At 42.3% G+C, this 22176-nt stretch overlaps 1 protein-coding gene across 8 annotated transcripts in view; it reads right to left on the bottom strand.

Annotated features, from left to right (window-relative positions):
• C4BPA (complement component 4 binding protein alpha) overlaps window positions 1–22176 on the bottom strand; it is a 38981-nt gene that overhangs the window by 4884 nt on the left and 11921 nt on the right. For 5 of the 8 annotated variants that reach the window (XM_059674817.1, XM_059674815.1, XM_059674816.1 and 2 more), the window contains 8 exons: window positions 21983–22068; window positions 21612–21806; window positions 19556–19738; window positions 15261–15461; window positions 14248–14442; window positions 11873–12040; window positions 10704–10879; window positions 9769–10192 (listed from right to left, as the gene is read on the bottom strand). In XM_059674817.1, coding sequence (XP_059530800.1) covers window positions 10019–10192; window positions 10704–10879; window positions 11873–12040; window positions 14248–14442; window positions 15261–15461; window positions 19556–19738; window positions 21612–21806; window positions 21983–22068 — 1378 coding nt within the window. In that variant the 3' untranslated portion in view covers window positions 9769–10018. Of the gene's footprint in view, window positions 1–9768; window positions 10193–10703; window positions 10880–11872; window positions 12041–14247; window positions 14443–15260; window positions 15462–19555; window positions 19739–21611; window positions 21807–21982; window positions 22069–22176 lie in introns of those variants that run through there. The other 3 variants (XM_059674812.1, XM_059674813.1, XM_059674814.1) reach the window with 3 other exon arrangements.

Here is a 22176-nt window from a genome sequence, read left to right as displayed (position 1 = left end):
CCAATCAGGGTGGTCTCCAAGGTCAGTAGTAAGGGGAAATATTTCTGATAGGCAGAGATTTAGGTGATAAAACTGCTCATTCTATTTCTTTTAAAAAAGAAGTGGCTTAATGGTAGAATAAATTGGGGTCTGTGGCCTGGAATGAATGGCTTGTCTGTCATAGCCCCTTAAGGACAGAGATTGAAAGATTGGCACAGGATATCTGGGGTAGGAGCAAGTGACTGGACATGTGGGAGTGGCCAGGAAGTGTCAAGTTTTTATTTTGCATGTTAACACCAGCCATGCACCCTCAATTTAAGAGGCATTAAACAAATAAGTAAAAAATAATGCCTCAGCCAGCTGAAGTCAGCCATCCTCTGTCACAAGCCCCAGCAGAGCTGTCACAGAGGAAAAGGATAAAGTGGTCGAGGTGAATGGATGAAGGACAAGCATCAGCCCAACAGCATGGACTCCTACTTACCCAGAAGCAGCAATGCTAAGTCCCTGATATCATCCCTTGAGACAACCTAAAAGCCACTTGGTTGATGACTATGTTGGATTCCCCTTCCACTTGAAGGGACAGCTATTTATTCTGACAGAAGTAGACAACTATTCCAGGTGTGGGTTTTCCTCTCCTGCCTACAGGATTTCAGTCAGCACTGTTATCTGAGGGATCACAGAGTGTTTAAACAATTGTCAGAGGCCCCAACTACATGCCACCTACAACAAAAGAGGTATGATATTGGGGTGCAACCCTGAAATGCATTCCTTATGTTACAAATGGCGTCACCCAGAACCTGCAGACCTGTTAGGACATTGGGATGGCCTGTCAAAGGCTTAGCTCAAGAGCCAGTTAAGATAATGGGAGTTTACAATAATGGGGCTTTACAATATTACTTATAGTAACTTTAAGAACACGGTATTCACTTTAAATCAAAGATCAACCTTTATATGGTACTGGGTTCCCAATAAAAAAAATAGAGTCCATGAGCCTAGGAACCAAGAGATGGAAGCATGAGTGGCCCCATTTATATTTATATTCACTCAAAGTGAACTTTTGGGGAAAATGTGCTTCTAATCCCTGAAATCTGTGACCTGCAGATAGAAAAGCGTTGGTAGGCAAAGTGGAAACACTCAACTAAGGGAGATAAGATTCCCATTGATTTCTCAACTGTGACTGATACCTGGTCACTCTGAAAGCTCCTTTGGGCTCCTTCTTTCAGAAGGAAAGGCAAAGAATCACTGTTCAAGGAGCAGTGATTATTCCTGGTCATAACAGATAGGGTTATGGAAAAACAGCGGGAGACGGAGGATTGTGTTTGGTACTTAAGTGCTGTTGGTGAGGGAGAGGTAGGCATTTCCCACTGAGAGACAGGCTGAAGAAGGGCTTACAGGCAGCAGAAGAATGGAAGCAAGTTCAAAAAGATTTAGAGTCTTGTTCTGCGGGTTAAGGACTATGGACCAGAAACACTGAAAGAGAAGAGAATAAATACCAAGAAACAGAACACCATAGTTCAGAAGTCTAGCTGATCTATTAGATGTGGTCTAATTTCACTGATTCAGGAAAGGAAACCAGGAAGGTCAAGAAAATGGGAGCAATCATTGGGGAGAAAATAGTATTTTGGACTGGAGACAGTGCTATTAAACAAATGTACGCATTCTAAGAATCATGCAGAGCACAGAAATTCTTTTTACCTAATTTGAACCCTTCCGTTAATAATCACCAATACTTTGGTGATTATTGATATGAAGAAACTTCTAAAATAATATAATTGCATAAGCTCTTACTCTCTTCACATGTTGGTGTTTCAGGACTCCAGGTGCCATCTCCTTGGCATGAAGCTTCAGAGTTAAGTTGCCCATCACATGAATATGAAATCGAGTCTCCATAGAAATATTCACACTTATTGGCCAAACCTCTTCTCTGCTGTCTTTGCAGAATAATTTTTCCATGCTTCAGCTGTGGTACTGGACAACAAACCTCTAAAAAATAAAAAGTGAGGCTAATAAAAAGTGAGGTTAGTAGCATCAGCATGAGGAGGCTCCCTATGGCTAATAATCTCATTTCCACCTTGAGAAGAGTTCGCCTCAGAAGAGAGGTTGAGGAAACAGACAAGGGTCCCCGAGACACCTTGAATCCTCGCTCCCTGTCCCTGATTTGCTAAAGTAGTTCAATCCAGTCACTTCCTTCCAATTTAATAATTGCATTAGGGGCCTCCAAAATGAGAAGCTTGATTAAACCTGGATGAAAATGTAAATTTTCAAAGTTATTCAAGAGCAATGACAAGTAACACTTATCTCCTTATGGCTTCACTAGGGTCACATCATTATTAAGCTTTCTAATAACTTATACTTCCCAAATCGCAGAAGGAAAGATGTTCTCAAAAGTTTATTTTGGCTTCCAGTCAAGATGGTGGCATCAGTAAATGTAGTACTTGCCTCCTCTCACAACCACATCAAAATTACACCTAACCAGAACAACCATCATTCAAAACAACCACAATGTGTCTGAATGGAAGTTCTACAACTAGGAAATTAAAGAGGAAGCCACATCGATACTGGTAGGAAGGGCAAAGATGTGAAATGAGCTGGTCCCACACCCACACATGGCAAATAAAACTCGGGAGAGCTCTTCAAACTCCAAGCCCTTGATGGTCTCCTCGGGCAATAGCAGTCATCCTGTTGAATTAATATAATCATAAATTTAACTTGAGGAACACAATTATACCTGAGCAACAAGATGCTATCATGATGTGAGGTAATAGAAATATATATATGTATATATATATATATAACTTTAAAAATATATAACTTTAACAAATTAATCAAACCCTAGGGGGAGGTCCAAAGAACCTCTGATTTGTAGCCTATTTGGACAGAAGTTGGGGGTACTCTGGGGACCTACTCCTTATGACTGGAATCGAATTGGGGTGGGACCAGTCTTCTGGGAGTGAGCCCTTAACCTGTGGGATCTGACACTCCTCCAGGGAGACAGTGCTATGAATTTATTAAAATTTAGGACACCCAGTTGGTGTCATGAGAATTGTGTGATAACATTCTGTTTAATTCACCTGTGTACAAATCAAGAGCTTCCATATAACCTCAGATTAAGTACCTTCTGAGAAATATAAAAAATAGCTCTTGCCCTGGCTGGTGTGGTTTAGTGTGTTGAAGCATCATCCCAGACACCAAAATGTCACAGGTTTGATTCCAGATCAGGGTACACACCCAAATTGTGAGTTTGATCCCTAGTTAGGGTGCATGCAGGAAGCAACAGGTCAATGTTTCCCTCTTCCTCTCCCTTCCTCTCTCTCTCAAATCAATAAAGTCTTATCCTTAGGTGAGAGATAAAAAAAAAACAGCTCTTAATTTTCATGAATAACATATGTATGGAGTTCTGTACTAGGCTCTTCAGGTAATATTAAGAGCCATACTTGCAATATACTTAGATAAGATAGAGCCATTTAAATAGTTACACTACAACACCAGTCACACAAATGCTAGGAGAGTAGGACAACAAATGAGATCTACCGGAAAAGGTTGACAGAACTGAGGCCTGGAGTATCAGGGAAAGATGTCCAGAAATGACTTGGAGATACACGAAGGATGGGTAGAAGCGAGTAGCTGATAAGATAGCAGAGGCAGATCAATATGGAGGCAATGAGCAAAGTCTCTGGCCTCAGAAGGTTGTTACTATAAAGAAAAGGGGAGGCAGAATCAGAAAGGGAGATTTCAGGTCAAAGTTGACAGAAATTAAATGCCATTTCAAAGGGTTGAGGCCATCGATAATGGAAGATTTCAGGAAACAGGAGGAAAAGAGACAGGGAAACAGACACATGAAGAAATAATCGAAAGATGTTGACCAACTTCATAAGGTTTTCTTCTGTTACCTCAGACTCCAAGAGAGGAGAACTCAGAGACAACCTGGAGGCCTGAACTTCCCCTGGGCAGAATGTTCTTCATGCTGTACTGACTCTAGAACAGCCGTGGGCAAACTACAGCCCATGGGCCGGATCCTGCCCGTGTGAAATGAATAAAACTATTGAAAAAAAGACCGTACCCTTTTATGTCATGATGTTTACTTTGAATTGATATTAGTTCACACAAACACTCCATCCATGCTTTTGTTCCGGCCCTCCGGTCCAGTTTAAGAACCCATTGTGGCCCTCGAGTCAAAAAGTTTGCCCACCCCTGCTCTAGAACCTAATCGTAGTGCTGCTCCTCAGTAATGTTCAGGTGTTTGAGGGGAAAATCACCTTCCAGCGAGAAATTCTTCCTTAATAAACACATGCTTTCCCCCCACCTCTCTCAGTGATGGACAAGGCATGTCTTCCCCACTTTCAAATCAAGCTGCTGGCTCACATGAGAACATTCAACTATTACTTTAGATCAGGATTTTCCCTCAAAGAAATATCAAATCCTACATTTTTTATGCCGTGATAGCCATTTTCAGGGAATATGCATAGAAATATCTTCATAATGAAGATGAATTCTCTCAAGTAAAAAAAAAAAAAATTCTAGCACAAGAGAAAAATATTTTGCTTAAAGGACATTTCCATTGAGATAATATAACAACAAGTTAATTTTCATAACAACAAATCTTTGAACAGTTCTGGTTAAGTTCTTTTAAACTTTTATTTCTCCTTCATTGGTAAAAAAATTTTCTCCACTTTAATAACGATGCCTTATATTTATATAATTTTTATAGTTCTCCAAGTGCCCTACCTTTTACTCCAGAAATTCTAAGTATTTGTGATAAAAGACAATATTTTTCCTTTACTGATGAAATTCCCTCCCCTCAATGAATCACTAACTAAGACTGTAGAGGGCATAATTAACTTAGTTAGAAGGTAAATATATTGTGAACATTTTGGAGCATTGAAATATAAAAAATTGATTTGAAAATTAAAGATTATTCCTTGCTATAGCAGCCTCACGAGAATTTTTACATATCAACACAATTATTCTAGACATAATAACTGCCTCTATCTAGAAGAATTTCTTTTATATTTTAAAATTCTTCATTTTATTTATAACATAGTTTTCTTACTCTTTCAAAAAGCTTATAAATTGCCACCACTTGACTACATTTGATGAACTGTTGTTTGGTATTTTTCTTTATATCTTAGAGAAACTATCTCCTTTCCCCGAATAACCACTGTACTCACCACACAGGCCTGAGGGGCACAGCAGTAGGGTCAAGACCCCCAGGAGGTACAAGGCTGGGAGAATGCTCTGCAACTTGGGGGGCATGGTGCAGAGTCTCAGAGGTACCACACTGGGCTCAGCGCTCTTAGACACCTCGAATCAAAATGAAGAAATGCTCTGTAAGTAACCGTGAAAATGTTGCCTAAACTAAGGAACTTGGCCTTGGCAAAGGCCCAGCCCTGTGTCCCCAAAAAGGGAGGGGCATGGGGAATGACTAGGAGACCAGGTGCTGAGCTCAGCTCTGTCAGGGTGAGCTGGAAAGTTTTGGGAAGAAGAGTGTGGAGCTTGATGCAAGAGCCCGGTGGGGTTCTGTACATATTTACTATTGTAACCCCAAGACTTCATCGCTGTTGGGATGGTAACGGTAATGAGTTTCTTTCTGGACATATGATTCCTCCCTGAGTAAACAAAGGCAAAGGCACCAGGATTGCAGGTCCTGATGCACAGGGTATGTGGTGGGCTCTCCAGGAATTGCAAGGCAGAGTATGAAAGAAAGGAAAATATCTGAGAAACAGTCCTTGTCCAACAAATTACTGTCTTTAATTTGGGGTTTGAATTGCTCATAGAATAAAGTTTTTTAATGTAGAAATTTAAATTTCTTTCTAGTTAGCCTACGGTCTAGGCCAGTGATGGCGAACCTATGACACACATGTCAGAGGTGACACGCAAACTCATTTTTTTGGTTGATTTTTCTTTGTTAAATGGCATTTAAATATATAAATATCAAAAATATAAGTCCATTTTTTACTATGGTTGCAAATAACAAAAAATTTCTATATGTGACACGGAACCAGAGTTAAGTTAGGGTTTTTCAAAATGCTGACACGCCGAGCTGAAAAGGCGCGCCATCACTGGTCTAGGCAGAAGAGTCTAATATGAGTGTGTGGAAAAATACTCAAGAATCCATTCTAAACAATCATATATATTCAGCAACTGCTATGGCAGAACAGCCGGGCGACCAGACACAGGGTCACTATGAAGCACACTGACAACTAGGGGCAGTCCCTCAATGTAGGAGCTGCCCCCTGGTGTTCAGGGCGATCCCACAGTGGGAGCACTGCTCAGTCAGAAGCTGGGCCCATGGCTGGTGAGTGCAGCAGTGGTGGTGGGAGCCTCTCCCGTCCCCCAGCAGAACTAAGGAGCTGTGAGCCAATGGGTAAGGAGACAGCATACTAAGGAGTGAACAGGCAGGTGGTTAGGAGCAAGCAGGTGGGCAGATAGGAGCAAGGGGTCCTGGACTGTGGGAGGGCACAGGCTGGGCTGAAGGACACCCCCCACCCCAAAGACAAATTTCATGCACCAGGCCTCTAGTTCTTCTTATAATACTTCAATGGGAGCCTCTTTACTTCCTGGGTTTGCTGATATACATGAAACACCAAATGACTCACTCTATGAAACCGTTCTGGTGTGGGAACTATGCTAGTCCGTGTCTGCACCTGAGAAGCATGCACTGAAAGGTAAATGCTGGAGATGATCAATTAAGGAGAAAGGAAGATTCAGTGTGAATTTTCAACTGTCTGGATGATGCTGGATGCGGAGGAAGCCCAGCGCTTTGTCTCTGAGCAGTAAGAGACAAGTGAATGGAAGGCGCATTTGTCCTGCTTCATGAATTGGTAACCCCAAGACTCAGTGTCTCTTAACCATTGAAGACTGCCTGACTGTTCATCCAGATTATTGACTGACTTGTCTTCTTAAGTGGGACAGATGAGAATACCAACCTGGATTCCATATGGTGCCCACCCGCTGTGGATATCTGTGCTTAGATAGTTGCCTCAAACAAAAGAGTAAGCTCTGGAAATTGTCCTAAAGGGATCTTCACTACTCAGCTGAACTGGAATGAATACCATGTACCCATAGGAACCAAAATGCTTCTCTCTCAAAAATAAATGAGAAGAATTACCAAATACAACTGAGGGAAACTCTTTGGAATGCTGAGGAAAGCACAAATAAATGTCAACTTCCTAGAGATCAAGGAAAACAAAGCCACCAAATGGCTACTTCCTTTAGAAAGAGGAATCACAATAAAGAGAAGTGATTTAAAAGATTAACCAGAAACCTGCTTTTAAACTTTCAGCATGTAGGGTACCTGAACTTTATATAAATTATCATAATTAATCTTCAAAAACCCTACTGTGGTCGGCAAACTGAGGCTCGCGAGCCACATGCGGCTCTTTGGCCCCTTGAGTGTGGCTCTTCCTAAGCCTTAGGAGTACCCTAATTAATTTAATAACAATGTACCTACCTATATTGTTTAAGTTTAAAAAAATTTGGCTCTCAAAAGAAATTTCAATCATTGTGCTGTTTATATTTGGCTCTGTTGACTAATGAGTTTGCCAGCCACTGCCCTAGGTCACAGGTTCTAACTTCCTCATTGCATAAATGAGGAAACTGGTTAATATAGAAAAAGTAACCTGCCCTCAAACATCTTAGTTAGTGTGTGTGTGTGTGTGTGTGTGTGTGTGTGTGTGTGTGTGTGTTTCCTGATGAGCACACTATCAAAAATTTAGATACATCTACATCCATTCTGGAGAAACTGACTGAAGACAGTTTGTACCACAAGTGGACCTCAAAGGCAAACTCTAAGAATGGAATTCTAGACTTGGATCACCCACCAGCCAACTGGCAATCACTGGTCATGGGTGAATATTGACAGTGCTGGCTTGCTGTAGCATTGCAGCTATGAACATTTTCACCTGGTAAGTGCCATGGGATGTAGATGGAAGGAGGTGCATTGGCTTGTGCCGTACCTCGGACACTTGAGAGGGGCAGTGGAAATGGCAATAATGGTTGTGAAACTGGGTGACTGGGTACCATTAATACAGACTCAGTGCCCCTTAGCTGAAAAAATGAAAGATCAAGGCAACCAATCACAATTCAAAGCCAACTGTGAAAGCCAGAAGGCGTCCTTGTCAATATTTAAAGGAAGCTTGTCTCAGGTAGCTGGGAGGCTAAACTAAATGCCAAACTCAGGACATAATCATAAAAGTTCAACAAATTATCCATCAAGTATTTGGATAAAAATACTTTCAAATATGCAGGAACTCAGTATTTTACTTTCTATTAGGAAATACATCGAGAAAAAGGAGAACATGAATTCAAAAACCAAAGGCAGACAGAACAGGAAAGCAAGTACACAGACAGGGAAACCTCCACTGCATGTCCAAGTGTGTGGCAGACACTGGCAAATTCCTGTCAAGATCACTAGGGCCCTCTCACTTTGGCACACTCTGGACCACTTCCAACCCCAGGGACTGCTTTCTCTGTCCATATCTCTACCCTGGAGGTTACTTCACACAGTCCCTTAGGTGCCATTGGGCACCAGTGTCAGCATGGTCAGGAGCATGCCTAGCTGGTCTGCAGTGGGGGGCAGATGTCCTGAGAGCAAGAACTATTGGCTAATTACCCAAGGTCTTCATTCTCCAGAGGACAAATCATAGTTGGGTTCCACACACATTCAGAGGGCAGTCAGCATAACTGAGCTCCTGTCAGCAACAGCAATAATAATCACCTCAGACCTACTCCCTCTTTAAACTGGCATCCCTTCTTCATCTTACTACCCACCCACTCGCCAAGCCTTCTGGGGCCACCTCTCAGGGAAAATAGGTACCCACAAATCCTTGCTTCAAGGGAAACTCGAAATAAACATGAAGCAAAAGGAATTCCTCATAGCAAGAGCAGGTAATGGCATTCAACACCAAGGATAGATACCTCCCAGTAAGGGGGTTTCCCTAACAGTCCAAGCCCCTCTGTGAGATCTGTAGTTTACTGAAAGCATGCTCTACACCATTGCCTCTTCAGAGTATGTTTGGGAAAATTAAACAAAAGAGGCCAATGTTAACCATAAGGTACTGTGTACTAGGGAAAGACAAGAGAGCCAGTGGAGCAGAAATATGAGTGAGAACACAAGTCCACATGCAAGACCCATACAAAACAATGAATGTAGTGACTTTATGTAAAAACATTGTTGGGTTTGTATATGGACCTCACTGCAGAGGATGCAAGGTTGGAGGGAGTGGTGAGTGGAAGTGAATAGAGTCTCCGAAATACCTCGAGATATAAAAGCGATTCGCTTGGGGTGTCTCCTTGAGTGTGGGATAGTTGCTCAAGGCTTTTTATTTGTCTATTAAAGAAAATGAGAACCAGATCAGATGGAGGACTTGCGAATGCACAGGGGGCTGCCACGTGGGTTTCACATTCACCGAGCTTTCAGAGTTTGATCTCTGAGGATGAAAGAAGTGGGTCAGACACAACATAAATGCCTTTGTATAAAACCAAAGTCAAGAGGCAGCCTTAGCAAGTCAGAGACGAAGCACTTGGGAGTTTAGAAAGGGCACAAATCTCTGCTAATAGGAGAGAGTGGACAAGACTTTTGGGGCGTGTTGACATTTAATGTAAATACTGAGGACCTGGTGATTTGCGCATGGGGAACATGCAGTAAAGGAATCCAGGGAAATATAACTGACGGGAACCCAAGTCTATAAGCAAGACCCATACAATACAATTAATGTAAATTATGTAAATACATTTTGGGGTTTGTATATGGACCTCATTTCACAGAGTCTCAATGACCACAAAGACAAAAATTGTATAAGTAAATTTTTAATGGAAAAATGTGCACTTTGTGTCCAAAAAAAGCAAAAATGTGAGCCACAAGATTATCAGCAATTCTATAATATCAGAGCACTAGCAAAAAAAAAAAAAAAAAAGAAAGGCCAATTACCATTTTTAGGTATTCATTACAATGCAAAAGAATGGCAGAGTTGCTAAACTAAAGTGACCCATATTGAGTGGAAGGGAGCAGGGCACCATTTCATGCCTCTTCCGGGAAAAATCAGATGGGTGACTCCTGAGTGGATTTCTTCGCCTTGTCCTTCTGCTGTTCCAGGAGTTCAATCTCCAAAGACAATTTATACAGCTCCAGGGCCATCTTCACATCCTCCACGTTAGGGAGACACTGCATGAGTCCTCTGCCTGCTATCACTTGCTCACAGCCTGCAGGGACCACCTAAAAGAGATACAGGTGGTGAGTGGTTGGGAGGCTTCTCTGAGATCCTGACAATGCAGGACAGAAGGTCAGGTCCAAGACCACCCCCAGGTTGACGGGAGAGCAGGACAACCAGGAGACCCGGGCCCCACTGTAGTCTTCCCCAGAGGAATATAGATCTTCCTGAGACAGCCTGCCAGAAGGCCTCTGTGGAGACAGAAGCTACTTCAGCTACCCATCCAGACATGGAACACAGTGTGCTATACAGTCTAGAAAAGGAAATGTAGGAGTACTCCCAGGTCTCTGAGGACCTCCTCTCCTTAAGTGGCTCGGCGTTCCCTGTTCTCAAGTGAGAGAAGGAAAACCTGCCATCCTAATGTGTGCTCCAAGGGAAAACAAGAGAGTCCTTTTGAATGACTGAGGAATGAGTCCGGGCCAGTCAGATCTGGCCTCTGCTGGCTGCGACAGTGCTTTGGGGAGGCACCATTTTTAGGGTTTGAAGGCACAGGGTTCCTTGAATTGTGCCACTTACCCACTCACACTTGGGTACCTCTGGGTACCAGGTCCTGTCCTCCAAGCAGGTGATGTTTTGGGGACCGACGATAGCATAGCCAGAGTCACACTGGATGGTGACATTTTCAGTTTCAACAAACTGATCCTTATCCACAAGCAGATTCCCATGTTCTATCTCTGGTGTTGGACATACAGCTACAACGAAAGAACAGTTAAGCAATCTGTAAGTCTAAGAAAAGAAGACATGATCACAGGCTAGGATTATTAAAATGAACTGCATGTAGGTGCTGCTCATTGTCTTATGCATTTTTTTCTTTTGAGAGCAATAATATTAGCTCCCATGTTAATTGAGCATTGGCTCATATGATTCTTCAGGGCTCACCATTTTATGTGATTATCTCATTGAAGTCTCACTCCTCGCTATAAAGTGAGCACTGTTATTATTCCCATTTAAATAAGAAAAAATAAGATAGAGAGAAGTTAAGAAACTGTTGAAGACATAGCATCTTTAAATTCCATGACAGGGTATAAAAAAGGCACATGACCCCAGACTCAGCCATTAAAGCAACAGTCCCTCCCATTGTGATCCCTACAAAACACTGGGGATAAAATATTCTCTCTTGCCCATTGTCCTCTTGTGAGCAAAAGAACCAATGGTGACAAAAATTTCCTGGAGTTGTTGGTGGCAAAACACACTAAACCTGTATCATGCAAACAGCAAACCTGATCTTGATGCCTCCCACCCTCACATCAGTTTGCAAACTGGGAATCGCACACGACAGGCCTCCAGCATTGGCAGGTGGTGCCCTACACTGCATGAGGCTCACTTCCTGGTGTTTGGAATCAGCCCCTGAGAGCCTACATTCATGCCAGAGCAAGTTTCCATGAAAATTTTGCTCCAGGCCACAAGAAAATGTACCGCCTGTAGATGATTTCCAGAGATATACAAGAAAGAAGGAATAGGGGATGCATCAAGGAGGCTGAGTTTTGTAACTGGGAGAAAGGAATAGGGGAGATTAATGTTTCTGTATACCCCCTGTACTTTTGTTTGCTTTGGGTGCCACTTGGATATAGTAATTATTTAAAATAAATAAATCCTATGTTTTTGTTCTGCCTCTGGCTGGACAGAAAGGTTATTCTCAATCCCTGCATGAGAGCTCCTCCCACTTATCCGTGGGCTGGAGTTACCTTTGCATTGAGGAGGTGGACCAGACCAGCGTGAAGAACTGCAGTAGAGTATGGGATTTCCAACCAGAGTGTATCCTCTGTCACATTCATATTTAGCCTCGTTAGCTGAGAATGTGTGTGTAGTTAGTTTAGGATGTCCGTGGTCAATGACAGGAGGATAATAGCAACCTTGTTGGGAAGACATAAAGTGAGAGAGCTTGAGCTTATAGGACATAAACAACACCACATCCCAGAAACTGTGTGCTTTCTGTAGGCTCTGTCCTGTCCTGCCATCTTCTCTGCCCAAGGGATCACTTAGCCAAACCCAAGTACCTGTGCTGCCCTCCCGTACCCTCAGGATGAAGAACCATGATGGCACCCTAGTGGGTCCATTCTCCATATTGTGTCATTGACCTGTGGGGTAACAGCAATCACATGCAGGAAGGCCAAGTAGAAACTATTGATCTGTCCCAGGCCCCTCCCTCTTATAGCAAGGAACATTAATTTAAAATATATATCATATTTACCATCACTCTATAAATTTACTTTAAAATAAAGTAAGGAAGAAACTAGTGCCACTCTAAAGTTGCAGAAGTGGTTATTCTCATCATCTCTATTTATTTCCCCAGTCAGTTGACTACAATAATTAGAATTCTGGACAATTACAGTAGACTGTTGAACACTCAACATTTTAGCCCCTACTACAGACCGTGTACCAGATATGGTAACTTTGCTTTAATATGTCTGCAGGGAAATGAGGCCACTGTTTTAGCAAAGGCCTTCTTTCCCACCCTATCAGAAAAGAAGATCAGAAACAATCTGCACACACATGAAAGGGTCAATATCATACATTTGCCATTTTACCCTTGTCCTATGAAAACTCACCTGCCCCTCTCATAAGAGCCTGAAGTTACATGCGCATCTGAACATATAAAGAATATCACAGTAATCCAGTATATCAGTGGCATCATATTAATTCTATTGAATGAGCAAGAAGATGCTAGCATGATGTGTGATAATAGTGAAAAAAATACATATATATATATTCCCTCAATTTCTGGGACTAAGATCCTGAAACCCTTGCAATTTCCTTTTTGATAAGAGCACTGGGAGCATCTTTTATTCTAATGAGGGGACACTGGGTGAGCTCCTGGGAGGCGCTAGTCACCAGAAGGACCAAACCATGATTAGAAGTTTGGAATCTTCCCCTCTTCCAGAGAGACCCTGGAAACCGAATTAATACTTTATCGTGCTTACATAAGGAAGCCTCCATAAAATTCCAAGAGTAGGGAGTTCAGAGAGCTTCCAGATGCGTGAACACATCCACCCACCGGGAGGGTGAAGAACCACAACTCCATGGGCACAGAAGCTCCATGTTTGGGACCCTCCCAGACTTTGCCCCATGTATTTCTTCAACTGGCTTGGCTATTCATTCATCTCCTATATCGTAGCTGTTAAAGGCTCAGTTGAAATGTCAGTTGAGAGACAGTACTTTACAATAATGGGGCTTTACAATATTACTTACAGTAACTTTAAGAACACAGAATTCACTTTAAATCAAATATCAACCTTTATATGGTATTGGCTTCCCAATTTAAAAAAAGAGTCCATGAGCCTAGGCACTAAGAGATGGAAGCATGAGTGGCCCCATTTATATTCACTCTAAGTGAACTTTTGGGGAAAATGTGCTTCTAATCCCTGAACTCTGTGTCCTGCAGATAGAAAAGGGCTGGTAGGCAAAGTGGAAACACTTCAACTAAGGAGATAAGATTCCCATTGATTTCTCAACTGTGACTGATACCTGGTCACTCTGAAAGCTCCTTTGGACTCCTTCTCTCTGAAGGAAAAGCAAAGAATCACTATTCAGGTAGCCATGATTATTCCTGCTCATCAACAGATAGGGTTATGGAAAAACAGCGGGAGACGGAGGATTGTGTTTGGTACTTAAGTGCTGTTGGTGAGGGAGAGGTAGGCATTTCCCACTGAGAGACAGGCTGAAGAAGGGCTTAGAGGCAGCAGAAGAACGGAAGCAAGTTCAAATAGATTTAGATTCTTGTTCTGCAGGTTAAGGACTATGGACCAGAAACACTGAAAGAGAAGAGAATAAATACCAAGAAACAGAACACCATAGTTCAGAAGTCTAGCTGATCTATTAGATGTGGCCTAATTTCACCGCTTCAGGAAAGGAAACCAGGAAGGTCAAGAAAATGGGAGCAATCATTGGGCAGAAAAGAGAAATTTGAAATGCAGACAGTGCTATTAATCAAATGTATCCATTCTAAGAATCATGCAGAGCACAGAAATTCTTTTTACCTAATTTGAACCCTTCCTTTAATAATCACCAATGCTTTGATATGAAGAAACTTCTAAAATAACGTAATTCCATAAGCTCTTACTCTCTCCACATGTTGGTGTTTCAGGACTCCAGGTGCCATCTCCTTGGCATGAAGCTTCAGCGTTACGTCTCCCAGCACATGAATATGAAATAGAGTCTCCATAGAAATAGTCACACTTATTGGCCAAACCTCTCCTCTGTTGTTTTCGAGGAATGATTTTGCCATTCTTCAGCTCTGGTACTGGACAGCAAACCTCTGAAAAATAAAAAGTGAGGCTAATAAAAAGTGAGGTTAGTGAAATCACCATGAGGAGGCTCCTATGGCTAATAACCTCATTTCCACCTTGAGAAGAGTTCGCCTCAGAAGAGAGGTTGGGGAAACAGACAAGGGTCCCCAAGACACCTTGAGTCCTCGCTCCCTGTCCCTGATTTGCTAAAGTAGTTCAATCCAGTCACTTCCTTCCAATTTAATAATTGCATTAGGGGCCTCCAAAATGAGAAGCTTGATTAAACCTGGATGAAAATGTAAATTTTTAAAATTATTCAAGAGCAATGACAAATAACATTTATCTCCTTATGGCTTCACTAGGGTCACATCATTATTAAGCTTTCTAATAACTTATACTTCCCAAAATGCAGAAGGAAGAATGTTCTCAAAAGCTTATATTGGCTTCCAGTCAAGATGGTAGCATAAGTAAATGTAGTACTTGCCTCCTCTCATAACCACATCAAAATTGCAACTAAACAGAACAACCATCATTCAAAACAACCACAGTGTGGCTGAATGGAAGTTCTACAACTAGGAAATTAAAGAGGAAGCCACCACGATACTGGTAGGAAGGCCAGAAATGTGTAATGAGCTGGTCCCACACCCACATGTGGCAAATAATACTCGGGAGAGTTCTTCAAACTCCAAGCCCTTGATGGTCTCTTCTGGCAATAGCAGTCATCCTGTTGAATTAATCTAATCATAAATTTAACTTGAGGAACACAACTATATTCATTTAAGGCAGAAAATCCTAGAATATGCTGGACATTTTAACATACTAAAGTATTTTAAAAACAGAAACTCACCCTCACATTCTTCATATGGGGTCCACTCCAAATTTTTCTGACAAGTCACAGTCATAGGCTTATTTCTGGCGGTTTTATAGCCAGGATGACAGCGGTACCTCAACACAGTCCCAACTTCATACAGTTCGTCTTTTGTTGGTAGGCGGTGGTTATATGTTTCCCAGTGAGCGTGTGGGATATCTGATAAGTTAGTACAACTATCTGCTCATAAAAGAAGAATAAGGGAAAAGGAGAGTTAGTAGAGATGAGCCTTTCCTATCAAAGGGTGCCATGGGTTCATTCAGCCCTTAACCAGCCTGCCATGGCTGGTGAATCAGCCACACCAACATACACACATAGACATGTGCCCAAATGGACATGTGCACAACACCAGAGACGTTCCTACTAAACATATTACCAAATGGTTCCTGTGTGTCCATGCCAACCACCCAAATGTCAACTCTCCTTCCTCCTCATTGTACTTCTGAAAGTTTAGTCTCTGAATTAAAGTACGAGACTTGCTAGGTAGATGTGGCTGGAGAACTGTCCCAGATTAATCTAAGTTTCTTATCTCCTGACTTATTGGAAAAAAATAAACAATTCATTCCCCTCATTCAGCTGACAGAAACTGATTCATCAAAGGGCTGATCAAGAGCATAAATACTCCAAGCATCATTTGAGCTGGGACTTTGTCTTGTCCTCTTTGCTCTTTCCTGATTCTACTGGTTTATATCATACTAGAGGCCTGGTGCACGAAATTCGTGCACTCAGGGCAGGGGGCGGGGTCCTCAGCCCGGCCTGTGCCCTCTTGCTGTTGGACATCCTTAGTGCTGCCATGGAGGCTGGAGAGGCTACCGCCACCACCGCTGCGCTTGCCAGCCGTGAGCCTGGTTTCTGTCTGAGTGGTGCTTCCCCCGTGGGAGTGCACTGACAACCCAGGGACAGCTTCTTCATTGAGCATCTGCTCCCTGGTGGTCCGTGCATGTCATAGCGACCGGTTGTTCTGCCATCCGGCCAAAACTGGCTCTCCAACATCCCCCTAGGGGTCCTAGATTGAGAGAGGATGCAGACTAGGCCAAGGAACCCTACTGGTGCACGGCCGGGGCCAGAGAGGGATGTGGGAGATTGGCCAGCCCGGGAGGGACTGCGGGAGGGCTCCAGGGAGTGTCTGGCCTGTCTTGCTCAGTCCCGATTGGCCAGACCCCACAGCAAGCTAACCTACCAGTCGGAGCATTTGCCCCCTGGTGGTCAGTGCACATCACAGTGAGCAGTTGCGTGGCCTTAACATATCATTAGCATATTATGCTTTGATTGGTTGAACGGCCAATTGGATGACCAGACACTTAGTATATTAGGCTTTTATTATATAGGATGAAAATATAATACAAACATCTGCCAAGTTAGATATTTATTACATTTTATCTTCAGATATTTTTTATAACAAAATGCGGAGACAAAGAAACAGGACAAAATTGTCAATGGAAGATATAGAGTTCAGAACCACACTTTTAAGGTCTCTCAAGAACTGTTTAGAAGCCGCCGATAAACTTAATGAGATCTACAAGAAAACTAATGAGACCCTCGATGTTATGTTGGGGAACCAACTAGAAATTAAGCATACACGGACTGAAATAACGAATATTATACAGACTCCCGACAGCAGACCAGAGGAGCGCAAGAATTAAGTCAATGATTTGAAATGCGAGGAAGCAAAAAACACCCAACCGGAAAAGCAAAATGAAAAAAGAATCCAAAAATGCGAGGATAGTGTAAGGAACCTCTGGGACAGCTTCAAGCGTACCAACATCAGAACTATCGGGGTGCCAGAAGATGAGAGAGAGCAAGATATTGAAAACCTATTTGAAGAAATAATGACAGAAAACTTCCCCCACCTGGTGAAAGAAATGGACTTACAGGTCCAAGAAGTGCGGAGAACCCCAAACAAAAGGAATCCAAAGAGGACCACACCAAGACACATCATAATTAAAATGCCAAGAGCAAAAGATAAAGAGAGAATCTTAAAAACAGCAAGAGAAAGAAACTCAGTTACCTACAAGGGAATACCCATACGACTGTCAGCTGATTTCTCAACAGAAACTTTGCAGGCCAGAAGGGAGTGGCAAGAAATATTCAAAGTGATGAATACCAAGAACCAACAACCAAGATTACTTTATCCAGCAAAGCTATCATTCAGAATTGAAGGTCAGATAAAGAGATTCACAGATAAGGAAAAGCTAAAGGAGTTCATCACAACCAAACCAGTATTATATGAAATGCTGAAAGGTATCCTTTAAGAAGAGGAAGAGGAAGAAAAAGGTAAAGATACAAATTATGAACAACAAATATGCATCTATCAACAAGTGAATCTAAGAATCAAGTGAATAAATAATCTGATGAACAGAATGAACTGGTGATTATAGTAGAATCAGGGACATAGAAAGGGAATGGACTGACTATTCTTGGGGGGGAAAGGGGTGTGGGAGATGCGGAAAGAGACTGGACAAAAATCGTGCACCTATGGATGAGGACAGTGGGTGGGGAGTGAGGGCGGAGGGTGGGGCGGGAACTGGGAGGAGGGGAGATATGGGAGGGGGGGGAAGAGGAACAAATGTAATAATCTGAACAATAAAGATTTAATTTAAAAAAAATAAAAAATAAAAATAAATAAATAAAAAATATCTTCAGATATTTTAACTTATATGTAGGTTAAAGTTCTTTTGTAACATTTTTACTGAGATTAAGTCATATGACACAAAATTCACCCATTTTAAATACACAATCCTGCCCTAGCTGGTTTGGCTCAGTGGATAGAGCATTGGCCTGTGGACTGAAGGATTCCAGGTTCGATTCCAGTCAAGGGCACATGCCTGGGTTGTGGGCTCAAACCCCAGTGGGGAGTGTGCAGGAGGCAGACAATCAATGATTCTCTCTCATCACTGATGTTTCTATCTCTCTCTCCCTCTCCTTTCCTCTCTAAAATCAATAAAAATATATAAAAAATAAAATAAAACACACAATCCAATGATTTCAGTATAATCACAGAGCTGTGAATTCACTATCCAACTTTAGGATATTCTGATCATCCCCAAAAGGAACTCTCTACTCATTAATAGTCTCTCCCTATTCCCATCTCCCCCCAGGCTTTGGGAGTCACTAATATACTTTATCCATGGATTTGCCTATTCTGGACTTTTCAAATAAATGGAATTATGTAATATGTGGGGGGTTTTGTAACTGGTTTCTTTCACTTAGCATAATGTTTTCACGTTTCCTCTATGTTATGGCATATGTCAGTACTTCATTTATTTCCATTGCCAAATGACATTCCACTGCATAAATATAGCACTTTTTGTTTATCCTTTTTTCAGTAGTCAGGCATTGGGGTGCTTAGCAATGATAAACAATGTTGATGTGAACATTAACATAAGATGTGTGTGTGTGGGCATCTGTTTCATTCCCCTTGGGTTAGATAAAAGGGCAATTGTTGGGTAACTGAAACTTTTGAGGAAACTGCCAAAACTCTGTTCCAGAATGACTGCACCATTTTACATGCCCACCAGCAGTGGATGAGGCTTCCAAAGTTTCCACATCCTCACCAACATTTGTGACTGTTTATCTTTTTTATGATGGCCATACTGTCAGGTGTAAGGTGGTATCTTACTGATGCTAGATGACCACCTTACAAGACATAGTAAAGGGACTTCTTCAGGCTGAAAGCAAGCGACATCAGTTAGTAATTTGAAACTTTGAACCTATTTATAATAACCGCCTTGAGCTTCTTTTCTGCTAAGCCCAACATTTGGACCCCCTCAAAGGCAATTTTCATCATCATCTTTCCTATCTCTTTGCATTTCTGATAACTTTTGTTGAAGACGGAATCCTATATAATAAAAGGCTAATATGCAAAAAGACTGAATGGCGGAACTACCGGTTGCTATGACGTGCACTGACCACCAGGGGGCAGACACTCAAAACACAAGAGCTGCCCCCTGGTGGTCAGTGCACTCCCACAGGGGGAGCGCCATTCAGCCAGAAGCCAGATCCATAGCCCAGTGTCTGCAGTGTTAATGTCTCCCCTCAGGGAGTGTCACCCTGCATAACTGCCCGTGGCCGTTTTCTGTGATGTTAAGTGATCTTGCACAGTGTGTTGTCATACATCTTTTTTCCCATGAGGAAAAAATAAAGAAAAGTATTGATCTAAATTTTAAATTCTTACTGTGATGCAAGTGGGCTTGGGCATACGAATATGCCCTCACCAACATTTCTGGGTAACTTTAGATGCCAAACATTAAAGTTCTTTTGTGGTCCGTACTCACAGATCTCACAGGTGGGAAGAGGAGGATTCCAGTTGTTATCAGCTCCACAACGAACTAAATTGCTGCCTTTGATGGTAAAACCTTTATTGCACTCAATAGTGACAGAGTCTTTGTAAGTATAGGAGTGTCTAAATCCTAAGACGATCCTTCCATGGTTAACATATGGATGAGGACAGGTGATTTCTTAAAAAAAAAAAAAATGTAGCATAAGAAAAGATAGTGGATTATAATAGAGAAATGGCAATAAGAATATTACTGCTATTGCTAATCCAATTCCAAGTATTGGAAAAAGCCTGATACAGTGCATATCAAGCAGCTACAAGGAAAACATTTTTAAAAGCACATAAATGTATATCTTTTTTCAACGTTTAAAGACCTCAGGAAAATGAGGTCTCTGGATCACTTCACTTCCTCATTTATCTCAAGAAAAACTAGTCATATCTGACCCAGAGAAACACATTCCCTAAGTCCCCAAATCTTCCCCTTATAATGACCTACCTTCCTGGATGATTTTGGGGGTGGGTCAGTGGCCAACGGTGATTATTATGACATGCACGATGATGAGGCAGCCAAGGAAGGTATCAGACATCTGCACCCTCACAAGCAAAGAACAAACTGCCCTCATCGCCCTCCCCCCCCTCACCCCAGCAGTCAGTCAAGTCCTGCCACCTTATTTCCTCGGCAATCCCTTAACTTCTTTCCAGGCCCACTGCCATGGCTACAGTTGAAGCCATTTTCACTTCTTGGTTGGATGGTGCCTATGGGTTAAATTGTGTCCTACTTCAAATTGTCGGCCATTCTGTAGCCAGTTACCTTTCTGAAATGCAACACATTTCAATGTCTCTCCATCACCTTCGCCCTGAACTCCTGAGAGAACCACACAAGGCCCTTCATAGCCTGGCCCTGCTAACTTTCCAGCCTCAGTATCTGTCAGTATCAGGGGCGATAATGATCACCCGGCAGTCTAGACCCCGGGCATGTTTGCAGTATGGTGCCCTCACAGACCCTGGTTTGATGGTGTCCTGTGGGGAGTCAGAATAGTAAATGATAGTGTGCGGGCCCTGAGTAGCTGAGGAAGATGAGCAGACGAGTCGTACCACAATGTAGCTTTCAGCTCCATTACTGCTCGCTTTGCCCTGTTGACCTGCTGGTGGTTAGTGGGTTTAGCTTGCCCTGTAGGCATATATGGTTGACATTCCAAGCGCTAACCAAAATTTCCAGCTCAGATTCCTGAACAGATAAAAGATGACATTCTCAACTTCCCTTAGGTAGAGTCTACTCTACACAGTACTAGTTTTGGACTAAAGCAGCGGTTCTCAACGTGTGGGTCGAGACCCCTTTGGGGGATCGAAAGACCCTTTCACAGGGGTCGCCTAAGACCATCGGAAAACACATATATAATTACATAATGTTTTTGTGATTAATCACTATGCTTTAATTATGTTCAATTTATAACAATGAGAATACATCCTGAATATCAGATATTTACATTATGATTCATACCAGTAGCAAAATTACAGTTATGAAGTAGCAACAAAAATAATTTTACGGTTGGGGGTCACCACAGCATGAGGAACTATATTAAAGGGTCGCAGCATTAGGAAGGTTGAGAACCACTGGACTGAAGGCTGCAATGTCAAGGGATATGTGGTTACTTCCAGGCCAAAGCTCGTAAAAGCCAGGTCACAATTTGCTTTTCTCTCTTCCTCTTCTGAAGACACTGTGAGAGGGCCTGTAGATATCGAGGTGTCACCTGGAATGCGGAGCTGGTTGCTAAACTAGACACCTTGAGTGTCTCCTCGACATGCAGTAGACTCAGTGTGCGTGAGAAGCAACCTACTGTGCAAAGCCAATGAGATATTGGTGCTGTTTGTGACTACGTAATGGCACAGCATGCCTCAGTATCGGTTGACCAAATAAATACATGGCTTTCATCATTGCAAGAAGCAGTTTGTCTTTGCATCATTTCATTTCCCCAAAAACATTCATCTTCCTTGCTCTTGGAAACAAGAGAGAAAAATTCAAAGGATAAGCCAGCAATTCAACCACGACTTACTTTTACAAGTCGGAGGGCTGGGGCTCCAGACACCTTTTGTTTTATTCTCCACTTTGCAGGAAATGGAAGCTTCACCCACCAAGGAGAAGCTGGGGTTACAACTGTAGGTGACAGAGGAGCCGTATGGGTAGGACTCTTCACGCCAACCATTGTGCTTCCCGTGGCTGATGGCTGGAGGGGGCTCACATTGGGCAACTGGGATGAGTACGTGAAGAAGAAGAAAGAATTAGGGGGGGTATCTTTCCACATCGCACATTCATGACACAAATTCTCACGGGTGGTACAAAAAAGCAGCCAACGTGCACAGGAGTTCTATTACCGAACACAGTAGAAGTGTATAGTTAAATGAGAAAAAAAAAGTCTTTACTTACTTACACATTCTGGAAAACTATGACTCCAGCCAACTGTTCTATCTTGGAGCTCACAATAACTAGTGGTTGGGCCTATTAAGACATACCTGAATAAAATAGGATAAAAGATTTTAATGGAATTGTCCCTACCCCAAATTAAATTACATAAAAGCGTCCAAACGAATAGAATGGTTACTCCATATTAAAAAATGAAG

The sequence above is a fragment of the Myotis daubentonii genome, chromosome 18, assembly GCF_963259705.1.
Source record: "Myotis daubentonii chromosome 18, mMyoDau2.1, whole genome shotgun sequence".
In the NCBI taxonomy this organism is placed as follows: domain Eukaryota; kingdom Metazoa; phylum Chordata; class Mammalia; order Chiroptera; family Vespertilionidae; genus Myotis; species Myotis daubentonii.
This window is presented reverse-complemented; position numbering and strand designations above follow the sequence as displayed.